Genomic DNA, 20586 nt, shown 5'->3' on the forward strand with positions numbered 1-20586 from the left:
GAGAGAAAAGTCCCCAGCTCACCTGCAGCCACAGGCCGGCCTGGAGGAGGTCAGGACCTGGGAGAGACGACTGTGGGACCAACTGAATCAAGGAATAAACCCGCGGCATATAGGATGCGTTTGAGAATATGGAAAATCACCTTGCTTGGCTTTTGATAGCTTTTAGCAATCCAAAAAATATCTAGAGATAAGGCCTAAAATGAAAAAGGAACACAAACTACATGTGTAAGCATGTTATTTAGACAACAGAGGAGAATCCCAGAAAAGCGGCCAAGGGGGTGGAAATCACGGTGGGGAGGGTGGCGGGAGGGGAGGGCAGGGCTGCTGTTGGGCCTCAGAAGCTGGACAGGATTGCTTGATTCTTAGAGTCCACCTGCACGTAATGTTGATCTGACTGCTCTCCTGTTAGAGCTCTGAGAAGGCTGCCCAGGGGCTCCGTGCAGGAGGACTCCAGAGGGTGTGGCCTATGACCCTCCTGCTGCCCTTCATTCCCTCCTGTCCTTCCATCAGCCACACCCAGGGGGGAGCTCTTCAAACTGCCCCCTGATGAGCAAAGATCTGCCCGGCCCACTCTGTGCAGAAGAGCGGGGACTTCCTGGGACTTCCTAGGACTTCCTAGGACTTCCTGGGACTGCCTGGGACTTTCGCATTTGTACCTCATGTTAACTATTCACAGCTTTGTGCCCCCTTCTAGAATGGGAACCCTTGAGGTCAAGGACTTGAACTTATTTATGTCTTCGTATCCTTGGAACCTGGCATGGCTGGTCCTCCCTGAAGTTTTTCTTGGCTTCTCTGGGCCTCAATTTCCTATTCAGTAAAATGGGGGTGATAGCATCAAATAGCATTTGAGGAGCTATAAATAAAATAAAATGGGCAAGTTGTCTTGGTCACTCATTCTACCCCATGTCATTGACTGTGCACTGCACTCTGGGTCACAGGGACAGCAGGTCGGGCTAATTATAGTACTGCTTTCCAAAGGGTGTTGGTCCAGAGGGGATGTGCAGGGCCTTCAGACCTGAGTGAGGCTCAGCCTGTGAGGCCTAGAGGATGGCTCTCCTCACTGTGGGCCAGGCGCTGTCAGGAGGTCCAGGGGCCTGGTGCCTGTCAGAGGGAGCTTGAAAAAGAAGTCAGCACACAGAGGGAGGAGGCCGAGAGAGTCAAGGACGGAGCACCTGAAAATGTCGCGGAGCCCCCCTGGGTGGAATGTGCTGTGTAGGCCACTTGGAGCCGTCTTCCTGGCATTTGTGACCAAAGAGCTCTGATCCACACAGTTCATAAAGTACAAAGCCAGGCACAGCAGTGCACACTGCCACCCCAGCAACTGAGGAGGCTGAGGCAGGAGGATCATGTCTGAGGCCAGACTCAGCAATTGAACAAGATCCTGTCTCAATATAAAAAGGCTGGTGTCTTAGAACACACGTGGATTCCGCCCCCAGTGCAGGAAAAAAGAACAAGAAAGCAGTTCATAAAGTAAACAGCCAGGGCTCGACACAGAAACGCAAAACCATTGGTAGCTTTTACCATCACTTGGAAAATTGAAAAAAAAAAAAATCACTCTTGAGTGAATAAAACATAAAAGAAAGTGAACTTTTATGTGCTCTTTCCCTCACTGAGAATTCCTGCATTTTCCCCACAGTTTTCGTTTGAACAAACCTTAAAAGAAACTCATCTTCCTTGAAAACGCTCCCTCGGAGTCTCCTCCGGGGCTCCTCAGGGCTGCAGCCGGGCGCAGGTGGGAGGAGGGAGGAGGCCTTTTTCTTATCTGCTTCTTTTTTATGGATGTTTGTCACCTCCCTGCAGGAAATAACAACACACATGGCCGAGGAGGACACAGGCGGTGTGGTCTTTGGGCAAATATTTACAAGCACCTTAGCATGCCAGGAACCGGGTTGAGCACAGCAATGACCCAGTCACCGATACCAGACCCCGGGCTCCGTGGGGGAAGAAGGGGTCCAGTACTCAAGGTCCATAAGGCTCAAATTATAGACTGGTATTAAGAAGCTCGCATTGAACTTGGCCTAAACCAGTGGTAATTCCAACAATGGGGATCTTTCCCCAAGCCCCCCCAAGGGTCACTGTGCCCTGAGTCTAGTGACACAGATGTGTTTTAAGGTGACCACTGTGTATCTGCAGGCAAAACTTTAAGCATCACTTTGTCAATACAAAGTGCACTGGGCTTTATCCTGAGCTACACCTTATCCAACCAAGAGCAGGGGTCTTTAACGATGAAAGTGCTGATGAGCAGAGATTCAGCCAGCGGAAACAAGGGTGCACTGGAGCGGGAGAGCCTTATGAGGACCTGACATCCCATCAATTGTCATCCTTCCTGAGCCTCTGTGTGATCCTCACAGCTCCAAACTCTACCCTGGTGACAGCCGCAACTTCTCCCTCCAACCCCTCCTCAGCCGGTCGTCCACTCCACACCAGGAAAAGCCTGCCTTGTTGCGGACCTGGTCACCGCAGTCTGAGTGAGTGGGCACCTGCAGGACGTAAAGCCTAAGGCTTGAGACTTCTGAACTCAGCAGGCAGAGGGAATGTCTGTCACGAGCCTGTCATGATTAAGTGTGTCTGCGCCAAGCCCCAAGAAAACTTTTAAAAGTCCAGGTCAGTCTCTGCAGCTGAGGAGTTCCCCTTCTACCCCAGGAGAGCTGAGGATGCTCGAGCTGGGGAGAAAGCCAGCCCTGCCCCTGGCAAAACATGATGTGCTGCCAGGGACAAGGGCTGGACCCGTGAGCCGCCCAGAAGCCCCTCCAATACCTCAAGAAGTTGTCCTGCAGTTCATTTAGGTAACTATCGAAAGAATTCCATTCCTTCACGTGAAACTCGAGCAGCTGGCTGAGTTTTTCCTTTCGCGTCTTCATGTTTTTCAGGGTCAAGTTGATGACATCAGCGTACGTCGGGGTGGACTCAGTGGTTTTTATGGTCAAGGAAGACCCTGTGCTGTCGGACTATGTTTGCGTCTTGCATTTTTAGAGGTTTGAGCCTGATGTGTGGGGTGAGGCAGCTGGGATGGCAGAGCCGGGGAACACCTGGGCTCTGGACAGGACAACTGGTGTCTGAGCAGAGGACTTGCGGCCATGGTCTGCTTGGGAAGGAAGAGGCTCTCCTCAGCTCTCTCCTTGGAGCCAGTCCTCTCTGCCCTGTTGAAGAAATGGCGGATGCAGCACTTCTTAGGCCACCTGGGCTCCTTAATGTGCTCACCTGGTGGACAGGAAGGGCTCAGGCCTTCCTCTCCCTGGCCACAGCTCCGTGCTCCACCTCCTGTCACATGCTGAAGAGCCTCTCTGCTCCACATGCCCTCCAGGCCCACTCTTTTCTGTGATGTTGAGGATTAAACCCAGGGCTTGTCCTCAGCCCTCCTCCATCCTTCCTTCTTCTTTTTTTGGGGGGGTGGGGGCCGTGCTGGGGATGGGAGGTGTCCTGCATGCTCAGGTACTCTCCTGCTGAGCCACACCCCCAGCCCTCCACACCTTCTTTTTTTTTTTTTTTTTTTGGTACTGGGGATTGAACTCCCTGTTTTGTATTTTATTTAGAGACAGGGTCACTGAGTTGCTTAGGGCTTTGCTTTTTTTTGAGGCTGGATTTGAACTCTTGATTCTCCTGCCTCAGCCTCCCAAGCTGCTGGGGTTACAGGGCTCCACCTCTTCTTGATTGGATGGAATCTAAGCTATGCTTGTCACAAGCCTCAGACAAAATAAAAGTCATCCTCTATGTCTCCATTTCCTAAGCTGTAAAATAGGGATAATAATACCTACTCTAGATGATGTTAACAATAATGATGAGTGTTATGATGAGGGTTAGGACCAACAGCACTGATCAGCAATTTTGGTGTTGGTGTGAGGGTTTCATCTAATACACATACCCTTTTCCCCAAGGCCACCAACAAATTCCTGGCCCTTTTTCTATTTATCCTGAAGATTTGGTAAAAATTTCAGATCTCAAGAAAACAGGTATGGCATGGTTGGGGTGCTGAGTCTTGGCAGTTTACCATGGGGATCAGAACTTGGGTTCTGTTTGGAATGACACAGGTCTATTGGTCCAAACAGACCTGGTCTCTAGAACCAACTCTAAACGGTCCATGTGCCATTTAATCATGACACTATTAGTTTGGTATAACTATACTTAGTTTAGGAATGAGTATATTAAGACATTGAGCTTCCTAAACTAAGCTTCCGAAAATAAGGACTATCAGCCTATTCATTCCGGTAAGTGGGAAAAAGAAAGATCTGGCACACAGTGAAGTTCAGCTTGCTTGGGGTTACCCTGCAGCTCAGGAGGTGGCTCCAGACCTGGAATTAGGATGAGGGGGACCCTGAGACTGAGGCTCCTGTCGTGGCTACCCCTGGACAGCACCCACCTTGTGCCAGGCTCTGAGTGACAGCCTGAGGACCTCTTGCTGACCCCTACTTCCTGAAAGAGGTTGCCTGGAGCAACCTGTGCCCTGCCTACAGCCCTAAGGATATGGGATGACCGTGGTATTTTCCCTCCTCACTACCAACACGTCCTGGCCGGCCTGTGGCAGGGTGAGGTAGCGGTGGATGAAGTAGACAATCAGGGGGCTCTTCCCGTAGACGTTGAAGAGGTTTGCCAACGGCTCGGGCTTTCTGCAGGCAGGGTGAGACTGAGGGGGAAAGAAAGAGGGAAAGATAAAGCATACTGCCATCTTCACAGCACATATTAAGAAACATGAAGGCACTCCCATCCTCCCATCCCATAACTCCAGCTTTAAGATGCAGCCTAAGGAAATAACCCAGGTAAAGAGAAAAGCTTCAGGCACTAAGATGTCTGCTGCAAAGATGGTCACCAAACACAGCAGACATTTCAGAACAGGCTAAATGTTTAAGGAGAAGACGGTGATATCTCCACCCAAAGGAGCAGCAGATCACTTTTAAAATGCTTATGGGGCTGGGACATAGGTTAAGGTAGAGTGCGTGCCTAGCATGTGAGATTCTGGGTTGCATCCTAAGCACTATAAAAAGGGAAAAAAAGTTTATGAAGAGTTGATAACCTAAAGTATTTCAGGTATAACAGTAAAATTTTTAAAATTGAGATGCAAAATTGGATGGATCATATTATACATAATAAATTTAATTATATTAAATAAATAAGTAAAAATAAAAGATGGATGATACTGGAAAGATGTTTACCAAAATGTGAACAATTCATTTAGCAAATATTTATTGACTGACTGCTAGGTCTGCACATCACTTTAGGCACTGGAGACTCAGCAGAGAACAAGACAAATCCTAGGAAAACAAAGGCTAAGCCAACAACTGGAAGGACAACATGGCTATGACCAAGAGCAGCAAGGAGGTCAAGGGGTGAAGAGTGGAGGCTGAGGGGACAACTTTCCAGGGGGTGTCAGGGAGGGCCGCCTCCGGGTCAGATCCTAGCAGGCTGAACCTAGGTGAGGACAGGGAGCTGGGGGAGGATCCTGGACATTCTAGGCAGAGAACCCTCAAGCGGATGTGAGCCAGGTGCAGCTGTGCAGCCCAAGTGGAGCAGGAGTTAGGAACAGAGGACAAGGGGCTGGGATTGTGGCTTGGCGGTAGAGCGCTTGCCTAGCAAGTGCAAGGCCCTGGGTTCGATCCTCGGCACCACATAAAAATAAATAAAATAAAGATACTGTGTCCAACTGCAACTAAAAAAATATTTTTAAGAAAAGGGAAAAGGATTTGAATAGACATTTCTCCAAAAGTGATGCACAAGTGGCTGATAAGCACAGAAGGAGCTCTATACCGTCAGTCATTGAGCAAAGCAAGTCAAATGAGAGACCCCCTTTCCACTCACAATCAAATAAATGAAATAAACATTGGTGAGAATGTGGAGAAACCAGCATGCTCACACTGGGTAGGAATGGAGAATGGCAGAATGCTACGGAAAACAGACAGAGCTCAAAAAGTTAGACACAGACATAGCAACCCCCCTTCTAGGTGTACACCAGAGAAAACAGAAGACCTGTCCACATAACAACTCCATGAGTGTTCACAGACACAGCATTATCTACGAGCCAAAAGTGAAGTGATGTCCATCAATTGGTAAATGAATAAACAAAATGAGGTGTTCTCATGTAGTGAAATAGTTTACCATAAAAAGAAATGAAGTACTTTCGTACTATAGCACAGACAAACCAGAGGGTGAGAAGCCAGTCCCGAGAGGCCACATATTACATAATTTCATTTATATGAAATGTCCAGAACGGGCAAATCCACAAGACCAAAAGTGAATTGGTGGGTTTCTGGGAGCTGGGGAGAGGACTAGGATATGACTGCTAAGAAGTGTGAGGTTTCTTTTTTGGGTGATAAAATGTTCTGGAATTAGTGGTGATGACTGCCCAATTCTGTGAATGAACCACTCCTTATACACTGCTTGGGGTGTGACTTAGTGGTGGAGCATTTGCCTGGCACATGTGAGGCCCTGGGTTTGATCCCCAGCACTGCAGAAATTCATTCATTCATTCATTCATTCAAATTCTGGACTTTTTGGCATATGAACTGCATCTTTTAAAAAATCTTGGCTCTACCACTTCCTAGCTATTTGAATTTGGGCAAAGTATTTACTCTTTTTGAGCTCCACTTTCCTCATCTATACAATGGAGACAACAAATAAAACTTATTAGGGCTGTGTGAGGATCAAATGAACTTATATATATATATATATATATATATATATATATATGTAATGTGATTAGAACAATATCTGGCACACAGTCAACGCTCAATGAATTTTACCTATTATATGTTAAGTTGAAAAAGCAAAATAGCAACAAAATATTCAAATTTGTCTATTTTAAAAATGTTGAAATTTCTTGACAGACAAGTCTAAGTCATATCACTTTTTTGCTTTGTGATCTTGGCCACATTTGTATCATCTTTCAGCATTTTTTTCCACACTGCTAGTTACTGTAGTAGTGACTATCTCAGGAGACTGTCACAGCAAAATAAATTACACTATGCCTTTAAGACTTAGCATAGTGCCCAACACACAATAAGTATTCATTAAATATTAATTGTCATCATGACCTCAGGTAAGCCTCATAAGAACACCATGATCTCCCTGAGTGGGTGTCCCTTTTTGTAAAGTAGGAAACTGGGGCTCAGTGCTCTCCTTCCACTATACACAGGTTCCTGAGTTTCTAGCAGGTGGTTTGAATCCCTAAGAAATCCAAACAAAAAATGCTCTGTCAATATTGGAATTGCCCTTAGGAGATTTCCTGAATGTAGCATGTGAGTTAAAATCAGAACTATCCCAGTTCTTAGCCTGACATTGTCATAAAGCTAGGTTTTCTAGTCCATCTCTGACCCCCTTTTTAAATCACTCTGCCAGTCAGGTGCTTACCTCTTTAGTGAGCAGATTTGCACTTTCTCTTGCTTCTGATATCCTCTTGACCAGTGGTGTGGCTTTCCTCAAGACCAGGGTCGGACGATGCTCTGTCAATGTGATACAGCAAAAGAATGATCACTGAAGCTTGTCGGCTCCGATGCAGAGCGTGGACGAGGTCTCAGCTTCCCCGTAAAGGGGATATGCTTGGGGGATGTGGATCATTAAAGAGACTCTGCTGGATGCAGCTATAGTGAATGCGTTTTGTGTAACTTGCTTTTTAGCCAGATACACACCTGCAGGCCATGTGTTTACCCATTTACTCATCTAATATCTGTCCATTCTTTCATCCATCCATCCATCCATCCAGAAAGTATTTATTGAATCCTATTATGTAGGCACCAGGCACTTTCTGGGTGCCAGAAATAGATTATCTTCAAGGATCTCCCAGTTTAGTGAGGGAAAAAAAGACATGTAGATAATCAATGTAACACTAACTCAGGTGTCATGATGGAATTCTCTACAGGATACTGTGTGGCCACAGAATAAAGAAGGACAGGCCTAAAGTCGTTAAAAAATGGTAGGCAGTGAACAGGGGATGTAGCTCAGTGGCAGAGAGCTGGCCTGGCAAGTACAAGGCTCTGGGTTCAATCTCTAGTACTGGAAGAAAATGAGAAGGAAAAAAAAAAAAGTTAAATAGCAAGAGGAAGAGAGCGATAAAAGGTCCAACCTTGGCACAAAACTATGCTTTCTTGCACAGAAGGTTAACAGAGAATATCTCAAAGATAAGAAGAGAAACAATAGATCATCTCTAAATACGTGATCAGAACAACTGCAGAGTTCTCAGCAATAGCAATGGAACTGGAAAAGAGAGCAAAATGACCAAAGCACTGAGGGAGAGTTGGGGACGGTAATGCATTCAGCCTGGGGAGAAGGGGTGGGGTTACATGGCTCTGAGGTCTTTGCTCGGTTCAGGAAAGGGACTGGGCTAAGTCATTATTTAACTTTGAATAAAGTTAAATATGCATGCTAGGATTTCACAGGCTCACAATAAAGCAACTTCCTCACCCTCAGCACTACTGACCTCATGGGCCAGAGGGCTGTCTGTCGTGGGGAAGGTCCTGTCACTGGAGGATGGTCATCAGTATTCCTGACGTCTAATCACTAAATGCCAGTAGCACCTTCCCCCTGAGAGGCAGCAACCAAGACTATATCCAGATCCTGTTAAATGTTCCTTGGGGGGAACTGTCTCTATTTGAGATCCACTGCAATGAAGAATGTAAACAGAATATAGAACTTTCCAAAAAGAAAAAAAAAAAAAAAAAAAACAGAATAAAACGGAGTAAGAAAAATAGAATGAAAAAAATCAGGAATCTGGTTTAGGTTAAGATGAAATAAGTGCATTCCACTCTGTTCCTCAGTGAATGCAGCTAAAAGCCCTGTGCAGAACGCCTGGCCCCGCTGTCTGAGGACTCTGAAAAAGGCACAGTAGCAGGTAAACTGGAAGGACATCCAGATGCAAACCTGGTTCCACAAGGATCTGTTTCTCCTTCGTATCTCCCAGCTCAGAGGCATCTCAGGGCTGGAGGCGCAGGGCTCCTCTGCCCTCTTCTGCCCGCTGCCCTGTACACACACACACACACACACACACAACACACACTCGCACAGCCCGGAGCTGTCCAACGTGGTGGTCCTGGAGCTGTTGTGATCCACTTCTGGCAGACCTCTCCTCTCAGGAGGCTGGGGATGGGGCCAGGACGTATTTGTCTTTCTGGTGACCAGTGGCCTTCCTCACGCTCCCTAGGGGCTGCACCCTAAGATTTGGCCTGGGCTCAGTGTGGTTAAAAAAGACCCATTATGAACAAGTCACTTCTTTCACTCTGGAAATTACAAAGGCTTAAGGGGCTCTGTGCCAGGAACTGGACAAATGCCAAATAGAGTTCATCATTATGCCACACAATCCCAACAATCTAAAGGGAAAATTAGAAAAAAAAGTGGAATCTCAGGGACCTATGGGACACTAGGAAAAGGTCCAGAGTTTGTGTCACCAGTCCCAAAGTGAAAGAAGAAAGAAAAAAAATGAAAAATAATAGCTTATAAAGTCCCAAATTGGGTAAAACACATAGATTTAAGAAACTCAGTAATGGGGCTGGGGCTGTAGTTCAGGGCAGAGTGCGCCTGGGCCCACCTGAGGAACTGGGATGGATCCTCAGCGTCACATAAAAATAAACCAATAAAACAAAGGTATGCTGTCCGTCTACAACTTAAAAAGAAAAGAAAAAGAAACTCAGTAAGCCCCAAAGAAGCTGTGATGTCATGTGAACAGGGTTTCATCCTGATCAGTCTGCTGAAAGACCATGCGGGGTCTTGAGGACAGAGAGAAAAGGACATCGCTTAAAAGTGGGACCAGAGCTGACAGGTTGGATTTCTCATCGGGAACCTCAGGGACTGCAAGGTGCGGATCGACTTCCTGGGGGGGGGGGCGGAATGAGCTCAGGGCCTTGCTCATGCCAAGGTCCTTGTGCCACGCCCCCAGCCGGGACCAACACTCCAAGTGCTAAGGGAAAAGACCTCTCAACCCTTAATTCCACATCCAGGAAAACATCTTCAAGAATGAAGGTGTAAAAAAGACATTTTCAGAGGGAAGAAAAGTAAGGGACGGCAGGCCACGGCAGGAGGCCTATTTTAAATGAAATTCTCGTGGAAGTTTTATTTTCACACGGGAGGAAGATAAGAGCTCGGGAAAACCTGGGTCTTCAGGATTGAAGAAGAAGCACCAGAAACTGGAATTGTCTGGCCACACAAAATAAATATGATTGACCATTTTCCTTGATCAGTGCTCACTGAACCAAAAAGACAACCATATCTTCTCATGAAGGCTGCTTGGTGCCAAGGCCCAGGCTAGAGCCACAAGGGTAGAGCAAATTGTGTTCAAAATGACCCAAGAAACTAGGGTTTGGGAGATAAGAACCAAGTCAAAAGCCACCATTTCTCTTTGTGGAAGTCAGCGTACCTCTCGTAGCACTCTGGGTTCTCAGGTTCTCTCCTGAATTCAGCCTGGCTGTGGAGACTCTGTCGTTGGTCGAAGGTGTGATAGAAGACTTCAGGAGAGAACGGAGAAAACGTCATTAGGGAAACTGGTAGCAAGGGGAACAATGCGACTTCTTAGCTACTCCTCATCTTTCTCAGCAAGGAACACACAGAAGAGGACCATTCAGGCCCAGTTTGACAGTCCAGGCAGTCCTGGCAGAGAGAAGAGGCCTAGCGGAGAGCACACGGGGTGGGGACGGGGCGGCGAGTGGACTTCCAGACCCAGCTCTGCACTCGGAGACTGCCTCTCTGTGGTGGGTGTTTCCATAGGATTCAGCCAGGTCACTCAGACGGAGCACTCGCTGGCTGGCAGAGGGGCTCCCAGGGCACTGCCCCCTGGCCTAGCAGTCTCGCAACCTGCCTTCTTCCCTCAGCTTTTCTTTGAGCCACTGCTCATGAGCCTAGCACCAGGCGGTCACTGAAACCTTGTCAATAAACCTTGTCCCTGCCCAGAATGGCTCCCAGTCTAGCAGCAGAGATTAGAGAAGGTCGAAAAGCACAGTAAGCATAGAAGGTAGCCCATATTCCTTAGGGGAAATAAATTAGGATCATATTAGGGACGTGAGTGACAGAGACTCAGAATTATAATGGGTCAAACTAGGTAGAAATTGATCTCCTCCATAAAGGTCTGGAGAGGCAGTCCTGGCCTCGAGTGGGGCTTCTACTGTGCGGAGCCTCAGGGACTCTGACTTCTTCCAGCTCACTGCTCCATTTTTCCTAAGATGGGACTTTCGTTCTCAGGGTCCAAGATGGCAGCCATCTTGGCAGTCCCCATTCCAGGCAGCAGGATGTAAAGAACACAGAGATGAAGGGTTTATACAAGTTAGATTTTAAAGAAAGTTTTCCAGAAAGTGCCACATGGTACCTCTGCCTACATCTCACTGAGGTGGTTACATGGCTAATCGTGTATGTGGGGAGACTAGGAAGCACCATCTTTATTCTGGCCATGAGATGCCCAGTTAAAAGACAGAGGTGCTCCTTTATAGATGAAGAGGACAGCAGATATCGGGGAGCCATGGCTACTCTGACACAGCGCTGTGAGAGGACTGAGCGGGGGACTCTGGGCTGTGAGGGTGCTGGAGGGCTTCCAAGAGAGGAGACACTCGCTTTCTATCCTTGAGGACGAGTAGGAGCTTGGTGGTGACTGACAGATGGCCCACCAAGTGGCACACAAGCAGTCCACCAGGACTGACCACAACTGCTTTGCTGTTAAATAAATATGGTATCTGAGTGGGCAGGAGAAAGTCACGCAGCTGTGTGTCCAGTGCTCAAGGTGTTGAGGTTGTGGCCGGGGTTTGTAAGAAGCACTCCCAGGGCTCAGTGAGACATCGACACTCATCTTTTTTTTTTTTTTTTTTTTTTGGTACTGGGGATTGGACCCAAACACTGAGCCACACATCCTCAGCTCTTTTTAATATTTTACTTAGAGACAGGGTCTCACGGTGTCATTGAGTTGCTTAGGACCTTGCTAAGTTGCTGAGGCTGGCTTTGAACTCACAACCCTCCTGTCTTGGCCTCCCAAGCAGCTGGGAGTACGCCACGGCACCCGGCTCAACCCTCATTCTTAAGAGGCCTGTAATAATCTCTAGCAGAGGAGAGAACAGTGCAAGGAGGTGAGCTTGAGCGCAAGTTAGTGGATCCTCCCATTGGGGGAGAATCGGCAGGATGATGTACAAACACGCAGTGACCTGGGACAAGTCACCCACCTCTCGGGTCTATTTCTTCCTTTCTCGTGTAAAGGTAGCAGTTACTAATTACCCTCATTGTGGGCTGTTGTAAGGACCAGGAGGCTATGGCTTTGGCAGAGGCTAGGCCTGAGCAAAGAAATCCACAGCGGTGGACTCTCCTAATGACCACGCCCTTCCACTTGCAAGTAAAGCACTTTCCCACCCATTCTCTCAGGCTGTGACCAGCTGCCACACATGTGTGGGTAAGGCAAGGTGACGATGGTTAGGATCAAGGTAAAGGAAGACTGCCCTCACCCAGCACAGAGAAGACAGGGCTGATTCACCTCACTTGGTCGCCTGGCTGAGGGCTCAGGTGATGGGGACAGAGGAGCAGGGGGAGCGTGTTTGGAGCCACCATGAGATACAATCTGGGATGCCTACAGGTGCCAGGGAAAGGAGTGGACTGCACAGACCCAGTGCTAGCAGGTATGAGAAGGAGCTGGAGGAATTTAGGTCATTATTGTTAATGACCACGCTCTGGAACTTGGGAAAATTCTGGTTAAAATTCTAAAACAAGATGGGCATAGTGGTGCAGGCCTGTGATCCCAGCAATTCAGAAGGCTGAGGCAGGAGGATTGCAAGTTCAAGGTCAGCCTCAGTAACTTAGTGAGACCCTGTCTCAAAATAAAAAATAAAAAGGGCTGGGGATGTGGCTCGGTGGTAAAGCACCCCTGGATTCAGTCCCCAGTCCTGGGTGGGGGTGGAATCATGAGACATTCTCACAGGACATGACTATACAACAATTTATGGGATGTCATTTATCCCCAGATAGAATCTGTAAGAGGTGATACCAGTTGTGGGGCTCAATTTGCCGATGAGAACATGGAGGCTCTTCACCTTCCTCTGCTGCAGACAAGGTGCCAAAGCAGCTGGGAGCTGAGCTGCCCACTGGGGCCCAAGCAGCAGGACTAACTAAACCTGCATACGTGCATCTCCTGCCTTTTGTCTCACTTCCTGTCCCTGCCTCTTCTCTAAGATCCTGCTCCCCTTCCAGAATTGTGAAGAGGGAACTTTTGAAATTAAGTTTCTTCCATCTTCCTTCAAAGTTGACTTTGAATAAAACCTATTTTCCTACCAATTTGAATAGTTCAGGAGTAGCAAGAACTTCCTGAGGGGTGTTAGAACCCCTTAGAACCCCTATACCCCTGATTCCTCCTTACAGAGACCACCTACCTTTCACTGCCTTCTCTAAGATTCACTAAACAATTGAATGACTCAGTCTCCAACAGGTAGGAGCCCTAATTTACAGCTGAGCCTCACGGAAGGAGCCAGATTGGCAGATAACTTCTCACTCCTAGCAAATCCCCAACACTCCAAGGGCAGACCGCAGGTCAGTCCTAGAGAAATTGGAACTCACACCTCTGAATTATGAACTCTTAGACTGTCTGTGGCCACTGAAAAGCATACTTTGAACACTGCCAGCTACTCCATTGAGCAGACAGGACAGTGAGTGAGAGTTTTCCTGCTGCCTCACAGCAGTTCCAAGACACCCCCTTCAGACAAGCTCTGCCTCCCACAGGAGTCACCCCCTCCATCCTGGTTGGCCATTAAAGCTTCAGCTGTTTTCAAGGTTCCAGAGTGTTCTATCATTTGTGTTTCTGGGGGCAGAAAATTGAATCTCTTCACTGAGCTGCTGAAATAACCGTCAGAAGGCTTTACATGTCTCAGTACAAAGCAATGCTTTGTTTCTGGCAGTCGTGACAGGCAGCACCCAAACACTGAGTAATGTTTTGATCTTGGCCTCTGAGTGACAAGTGTCCCTCCACAGCACCTGTTCCGTCTGTACTTTTGGGAGCTGACATTTATAGAGCCCCATCACATGCTAAGCGCAGCCAAGAGCTTCGTAGGTGAGTATGTGACCTCATTCATGAAGGCCAGAAAGCTTTGCTCGGTGCCCTCTGTGCTGGGCCTGTCCTCAGAGACCAGGAGCCGAGGAGACGGAGGACACGGAGAGCCTGCGTTTCTACGTTTTAAGGTGTGGGCGTCCTAAATAATACCTGAACCCTTGGACGTGTGGTAGAGGACAAGCATGGGACAGAGGAAGGGAGTGGGCTGAGGGGCGGTGAGGGGCAGGGGAGTCGGGGCAGCCTGGGCAGTGGAGCTGGAGTCTGAAGCACAGGAGGAACCAGACATCCCTCAGAAGCCAGAGGAAAGCACCTTCCAGAAAGGAAGACAAGGAGCACGAAGGCCCATTCGGCATATGTCTGGGCGTCCAGGGGGCACAGGGACATCCAGGGGCTGATGGTCAGGTATCAAGGGAGGGAAGGCCACGGTGGCGGGTTCTGCAGGGCATTTCACGCCGTGGAACGAGACCAGATCATCTTCCAAGGGCAATGAGAAGCTGTTGGAGGTTTTAAGCATGGAATGGCCCCGCCTAATGTCTGTCTGCAAAAGTCCTTCTGGTTCCTGTGTGGACACTAGGCTGTGGCTACAGATAAAAGGAGCCCAGGTGGCGGCTCCTAGAGCCAGCTGGGAGATGTGAGGCACCCCTGGTGAGGCCGAGGGCAGCTGAGAGCCCACAGAGAGTTCTGAGAGAGGCCAGGGAGGGGAAGGTCTGGGGGAAACTAGCATATGAGTAGCGTTTGAAGCCACCAAACCAGCTGAGGTCACTAAGGGAGAACAAATCAATACAGCAGGGAGGGGGACCCAGGACAGATTGGATCAGCAGGATAGGGAGCCACCAGAGATGACTGAGGATGGGCAGCGAGCGACAAAGGAAGGTCTGGCAACTGTGTGACAACACAGAATCAAGAAATCAAGAAACTTTTTTTTACATTTCTGGGATCAAACCCAGGCCTTATGCGTGTTCAGGACTGCTGAGCCGCGTTACCAGGAGAACAAGGGACAGCACTGGTCCAACCACTGTGGAAAACAACAGGTGGGAGAGGGGGTCTTCAAAAAAGTAAAAATAAGGCTGGGAATGTAGCTCAGAGAGAAAGAGTGCTCTGGGTTCAAGCTCCAGTACCACAAAAAGAAAAGACAAGAAACTAAAACTGGATCTACCATATGATCCAGCCGCCCCACTTCTGGGTACATAACCAACGAAAGCAAAATCTGGACATCAAAGAGGTGCCCACCCTCCCGGGTTTCTTGAAGCACTATCCCCAATAGCTGAGACATGGAATCAACCTGGGTGGCTATCTAGGGGACAAGTGGGTACGAAAACAGGATGTGTACAACAGGAAGAGGAATGGAATCCTGTCATTTGCAGCAAAATGGATGGAACTGGATACACAAGGGAAAGAAGCCAGAAAAAGAAAGAAAAGCAGTTCTCCCTTACATGTGGGAGCTAAAAAAAAAAAAAAAAAGTAAAGAAAAAAGAGAAAGAAAGAAAGAAAAGAAAAGAAAGGTCCATCTGAATGCAGGAGAGGATCCCTAGAGGCCAGGCAGTGGGACAGAGGTTGGATAACTGGTAGCAGGAGAGTTAGAAGGAAGGCATCGTGCAGCACAGTGGGGTCTTTCACAAGAGCCTATTTCCTGAAGATCTAGAAGAGAGGGACTCAAGGCTCCACACTAGAGAAATAATAAGGAAACAGAAATACTGATCACACGGATGTGAGAACCCTGTATGCACGTGTTAATACATCACACTGTACTTCAAAACTGATATGTACGACAATTATGTGTTAATTTAAAAATGTAATTAAAAAAAAAAGACAGTGGGCATGCCCTATCCTGTGAAACCCTCTGTAGGACTGACCCTCCAGGTGGCAAGAGTGGCCCAATGGCCAGCGTGGTTAGGGCCCCAACTGGAGGCACACTTGCAAGGTGGGGAAAGGAGATGTGGAGACAGATAAGTCTTTTAAGAAGTCCTGGGTCAGGCACAGGGGCACATGTAATCCCAGCGACTTGGGAGGCTGAGACAGGAGGATTGCAAGTTTGAGGCCAAACTAGGCAACTTAGTGAGACCCTGTCTCAAAATAAAATAGAAATGGCTGGGGATGAGGTAGTGATAGAATGCCTCTGGTTTCAAAAACAAAATAAGGAGGGGAAGGAGTAGGAGAATAAGAAGATGAAAGAAAGACCTGGAATTAGCAAATTTTTTTCTTCTAAGAGTCAGATAATAATATTCATCTCTGCCAGTCGCGAGTTCTCAATAATCACTATATTCAACTCTGCTATTTCAGTACAGAGATAGTAAATAAATGGCCTTGGCTGTGTACAATAACTCTGTTTACAAAAGCAGGGAAAGGCTTCATTCATCTCATCAAACTCTGCCTTGGACATTTGTTTTTTCCAGCTCTCCAGGAAAAAAAAAAAAAGCTGTGATTTGTGGCATTTGATTAATTGCATGCTACCCATGTGACTTTTCTAGGAAAAATGCTAACAAGGGCAGGTGAGATGGTAACTCACCTGGGACACCAGCATGATCCAGTACAGAGGCCGCATTTGGGCAGAGAGTGGAGTGCCCACAGGAACTGGCAGAGGCCTGTGGCAGGAGCCCCCAGAGCCCGTGGGTACAGATGGGTTGGACCAGCCCAGACAAGACCTTGCAGGAAGGTCCACCCCAGCAGTGAGAGGACGCTTCCTCAGTGTGACAGGTGTCTTGTTTGGGCTGTAAGGAGGGTTCAGGGTGGGGGGACAGGGCAGCTGCCACAGGGGATACAGTTAGCAGGGTGGCAGGACTGAAAAGGCGAGAATATAGCACCTATAGGAGGGACACTGAGGAAGGGCAGAGGAAGAGCAGGGGTCAAGGTGATGGCCAGGCCGTAGGTCTGCCCTAGGGACTGCTGGGGAAGAAGAGGCAGGAAGCCCCCTGGCATGGCAGCCAGGATAGAAGGCTGGGCTGCTGCTCCCCCACTGCTGACTGCCTTCCTTTCTTTCTTTTTCTTTTTTTTTTTTTTTATTTATCTAATTTTATTTTTTGTGCTCCTGGGGATTGAACCCAGGGACACTCTACAACTGAGCTACACCCCAGTCCTTTTTTTTTTTTGAGACGGGGTCTTGCTAAGTTGCCCAGGCTGGCCTCAAACCTGCGATCCTCCTGCCTCAGCCTACTGAGCAGCTGGATCGCAGGCGTGTCACTGTGCTTGGCCTGCTGCTGTGCTTCTCTGGTGGCCCCTCAGTGCTCCACTCATCCACGGGCCATCGCAGCCTACAGGACCCCTCACTGAAAAGATGAGGTAGAACCAGGGCAGGGGCACAGAGACGTGCTGTTGACAAGAGGCCACTGTTGCTCTAGAGGATCCAAGGTGTCTGCAGCTTGGAGCTTCCAGGGGTCCCAGTCTAGGCCTCCCCTTTACCTGAGGGCGGTGGGATCTCCTGCCCTGGAACGTCTTCTTAGGAGTGAAGAAAGAGAAATATCTTCCTAAGGAAGGAAAGAAGCTGTTCTTTAGTCCCTTCTGGCCATGGGATGCCAAGATTGAAGCCAGGAGTTCGGAGACAGTCCCTTCCTGCCACCAGGGACTCCACAAGCCACCCCCACCAAACTCTCCCCTGAGCACAGCCTCAGGCAATCTGGAGCCTCTCTGTGCCTTCCACCTGCTGAGTAACCTCAGCTAGTCACCTCACCTCTCAGATCCTGAGCTTGAACGCTGTCTATCATGAAGGGCTGTCCAGCTAATTAAAGGCAATATCATCCGGGGATTGGAGACTGCGGTGTGCAGTCTAGCATGCAACTCTCATGGGAAAAAAAAAAGGACTGGTTCCCAAAGAAAAACAACCTGGAACCCTACAAAATCACAATGAGTAAATGTGGGGTGAAATGAATGAATTTCCTTATAAAAGAAAATCCAGGGCTGTAGCTCAGCAGAAGAGTGTGTGCTTAGGCCCTGGGGTTCCACCCCCAGTACCACAAAAAATGACAAACAACTATTAAGCCCATAACTTGTTAAACTTAATATTCATTAAAATGTCATTAAATTTGAATATAGGCAACACTGGAATTTTTAAAAATGAAGACAATTAAAATTAGTTGTTTTTTTTTTTCCACATTGAAAAATATCCCTGGGGCTGGGGTGGTGGCTCAGCGGTAGAGCACTTGCTTAGCACAGTCAAGGCCCTGGGTTCGATCCTCAGCACTACATAGGAATAAATAAATAAAGATATTGAGTCCAACTACAACTAATGTGTTTAAAAAAAAAAAAGAAAAATATCCATGTGTGCGCATGCCCGCTGTCTGCTAAGTGGGTAAGTAATCATGAAGGCTCAGAAAGTTGACGGATGAGTGTGTCTGGCTTGAATAAGCGGTGGCTGTGCCAGCTTCTCCAGACAACAGCCGTGCCCTGCTCCGTTCCGAGGGTTGCAGTTTTCTCTTCCCTGTGCCCAGGTTGGGCTACCCCAGCTGCACTGGGGACTTGGACAGTGCAGCAAATCTGACTCACTCTGTCTCCTGAGACATTGCTGCTGGTCCTCCTACCACATGAGTCCTCCCCTTCCCCTGCCTAAGACCCTCAGATCTCAATTTAGAGCATTCATTGACCGTGATGGGTTGTCTGGGCGTGCCTCTGGGTGCTGCCTCTGCATCCTGTACCCCTCATCACAGTGCCCAAGCCACTGTACCATGATTACATTATGGATGGTGACAGGGCCCTGGCTTGCCTCCACCACTGTGCCCCTTAGTAGTCAGCAGGGGGCCTGTGATGTGACTGTTGAGTGAAATAAAATCAAGTGACCCGGGGCAAGGTGCTCCTTGAATTTCAGTTTCCTGACTGTGGTGTGAGGTGGATAGTGTGGCAGCAGGTTGTCAAGAGGATGAAATAAAACAGAGAGTGCGCCCGGCACAGTGCCGGCCTACCGTGGACACCCGTTCTCAGGAATCTGCTATTTGAAAATCAAACCCTTTCCTCCCAGCCTGCAAATGTGCTGCATAAACTCTAACCGCAGCTCATAGGCACTGACATTTCAGTTGATTTGAGAGTCCCTAAGAGAGACTCTGGCCTGGGAACATCAATTTTCTGACTCCCTCTGTCTCCATAAATGGTATTAGGTGTGGCAGAGGGCAGAGGGACCCATAACTGGTATCTTACCCTTTGCCAGTCGTTTTCTCTGTAAAATTAATTCTTCTCTCCGGAATCTCTCTGGATCCAGTTCTGAGTAGTCCCAACTCTTATAGCCCTGGGGGCGTGGATATGTCCCTAAGGGAGTGGAGAGCCAGAAAGGACACTAGCCAAAGAGAAGGGAGGCAGACCACCCAGGACAGAGGAAGACAGAGTCCCTGAGGCCCTGCCAGTTCTGGGGTGGTGGGGCTTCTAGTACCACTCCACCTCAGGCTGGCCTGTGGCCTTGGAGGTGTCATTCCTCTCTAGAGGACTTTGGGTCTTCATCTGGAAAATGGGGCCTGATGCCACCTGCCTCCTCTGTCTGCCCTACCAAATGGATGGCTGGGTTGAGGTCAGATGACAGGTGTGTGACTCTCCCGTGCTGGGTAAATGTGAAGGCACTACAGTTCTCATTTCCCCCACCGCCCCTGATTTGCTGGACCATGAGCTCTCTGGTGGCCTGGGTTGGGTCTTAGTTATCTTTGGCCTCCAGGGTTTCCTGCTGGGCCTGGGGCATAATAGTAGCTAGCAAATGTTAAGCAGGAGCTGGGGATATAGCTCAGAGGTAGGGCTTGCCTAGCATGTGCAAGACCCTGGGTTCTGTCCCCAGCACTACAAGGAAAAGAAATAAGGAAAAAAAAAAAAGGTTGTTAAATGTGTTATGACACTTTCAGTTAAGTGTCAGAAATGGGTTCTCAGGAACCGTGACGCTTCTAAGGATCCTTAAGAAACTTGGGCCCCTGAGCAAAGCCGTGATTCCTTGGACAAAGCCAATGGACAGGAGCTTGATTACTGAGGATGCGTTGGAAGAAGATAAAGCCTTGGGCAAAAGACTGGGAAAAAGGAAGATCCAGGCAAGGGTCAGAGAATGGGAGGCAGAATGCCACAGTGGTCAGAGGCCTAGCTTGGGAGGGGCCAGCCCTGGAACTAATCCCTGCCCCTCCTTTGTTTGCTGTTGGACTTCATTGATCTTCCATGTTAAGAGGATTAAATGGGTTTCAGAAAACCATGATGGTGGAAAGTGATGAACATCATTACCCAAAGTACATGAATGAAGACACGAATTGGTGTATACTTTGTACACGACCAGAGATATGAAAAATTGTGCTCTATATGTGTAATAAAAATGGTAATGCATTCTGCTGTCATATATAAATTAAAAATTAATTAAAAACAAAAGAAAGAAAAGAATTAGTGGGGGCTGAGGGTGTGGCTCAGGGTAGAGTGCTCGCCTGAGCACTGGGTTCGAAAGAAAGAAAGAGGGGGGCGGGAAGGAGGGAGGAAGAAAGAGAGAGAGAAAAGAAAAGAAAAACATTAACACAGCAGGTCTGAGACTGCTGGCCTTAGAGAGGCCTTAGAAAAGCCTGCTAGACTGGCTCTTGGCTGGTGGCTGGGAAGTTGGTGGGTAAACAGTTTCTTACATTGATACAAAACTTTCTCTGATACCAAGAGGGCTCACTGTGCCCAGA

At 48.2% G+C, this 20586-nt stretch overlaps 1 protein-coding gene across 1 annotated transcript in view; it reads right to left on the reverse strand.

Annotated features, from left to right (window-relative positions):
* Positions 1 to 20586, reverse strand: part of Fam227a (family with sequence similarity 227 member A) — a 47141-nt gene that overhangs the window by 5582 nt on the left and 20973 nt on the right. Inside the window, exons 10-16 of the mRNA XM_076855435.2 lie at positions 19095 to 19213; positions 10334 to 10421; positions 7339 to 7430; positions 4464 to 4621; positions 2758 to 2910; positions 1611 to 1794; positions 529 to 572 (exon numbers count right to left, since the gene is read on the reverse strand). Coding sequence (XP_076711550.2) covers positions 529 to 572; positions 1611 to 1794; positions 2758 to 2910; positions 4464 to 4621; positions 7339 to 7430; positions 10334 to 10421; positions 19095 to 19213 — 838 coding nt within the window. The remainder of the gene's footprint in view (positions 1 to 528; positions 573 to 1610; positions 1795 to 2757; positions 2911 to 4463; positions 4622 to 7338; positions 7431 to 10333; positions 10422 to 19094; positions 19214 to 20586) is intronic.

The sequence above is a fragment of the Callospermophilus lateralis genome, chromosome 4, assembly GCF_048772815.1.
Source record: "Callospermophilus lateralis isolate mCalLat2 chromosome 4, mCalLat2.hap1, whole genome shotgun sequence".
Classification (NCBI taxonomy): Eukaryota; Metazoa; Chordata; class Mammalia; order Rodentia; family Sciuridae; genus Callospermophilus; species Callospermophilus lateralis.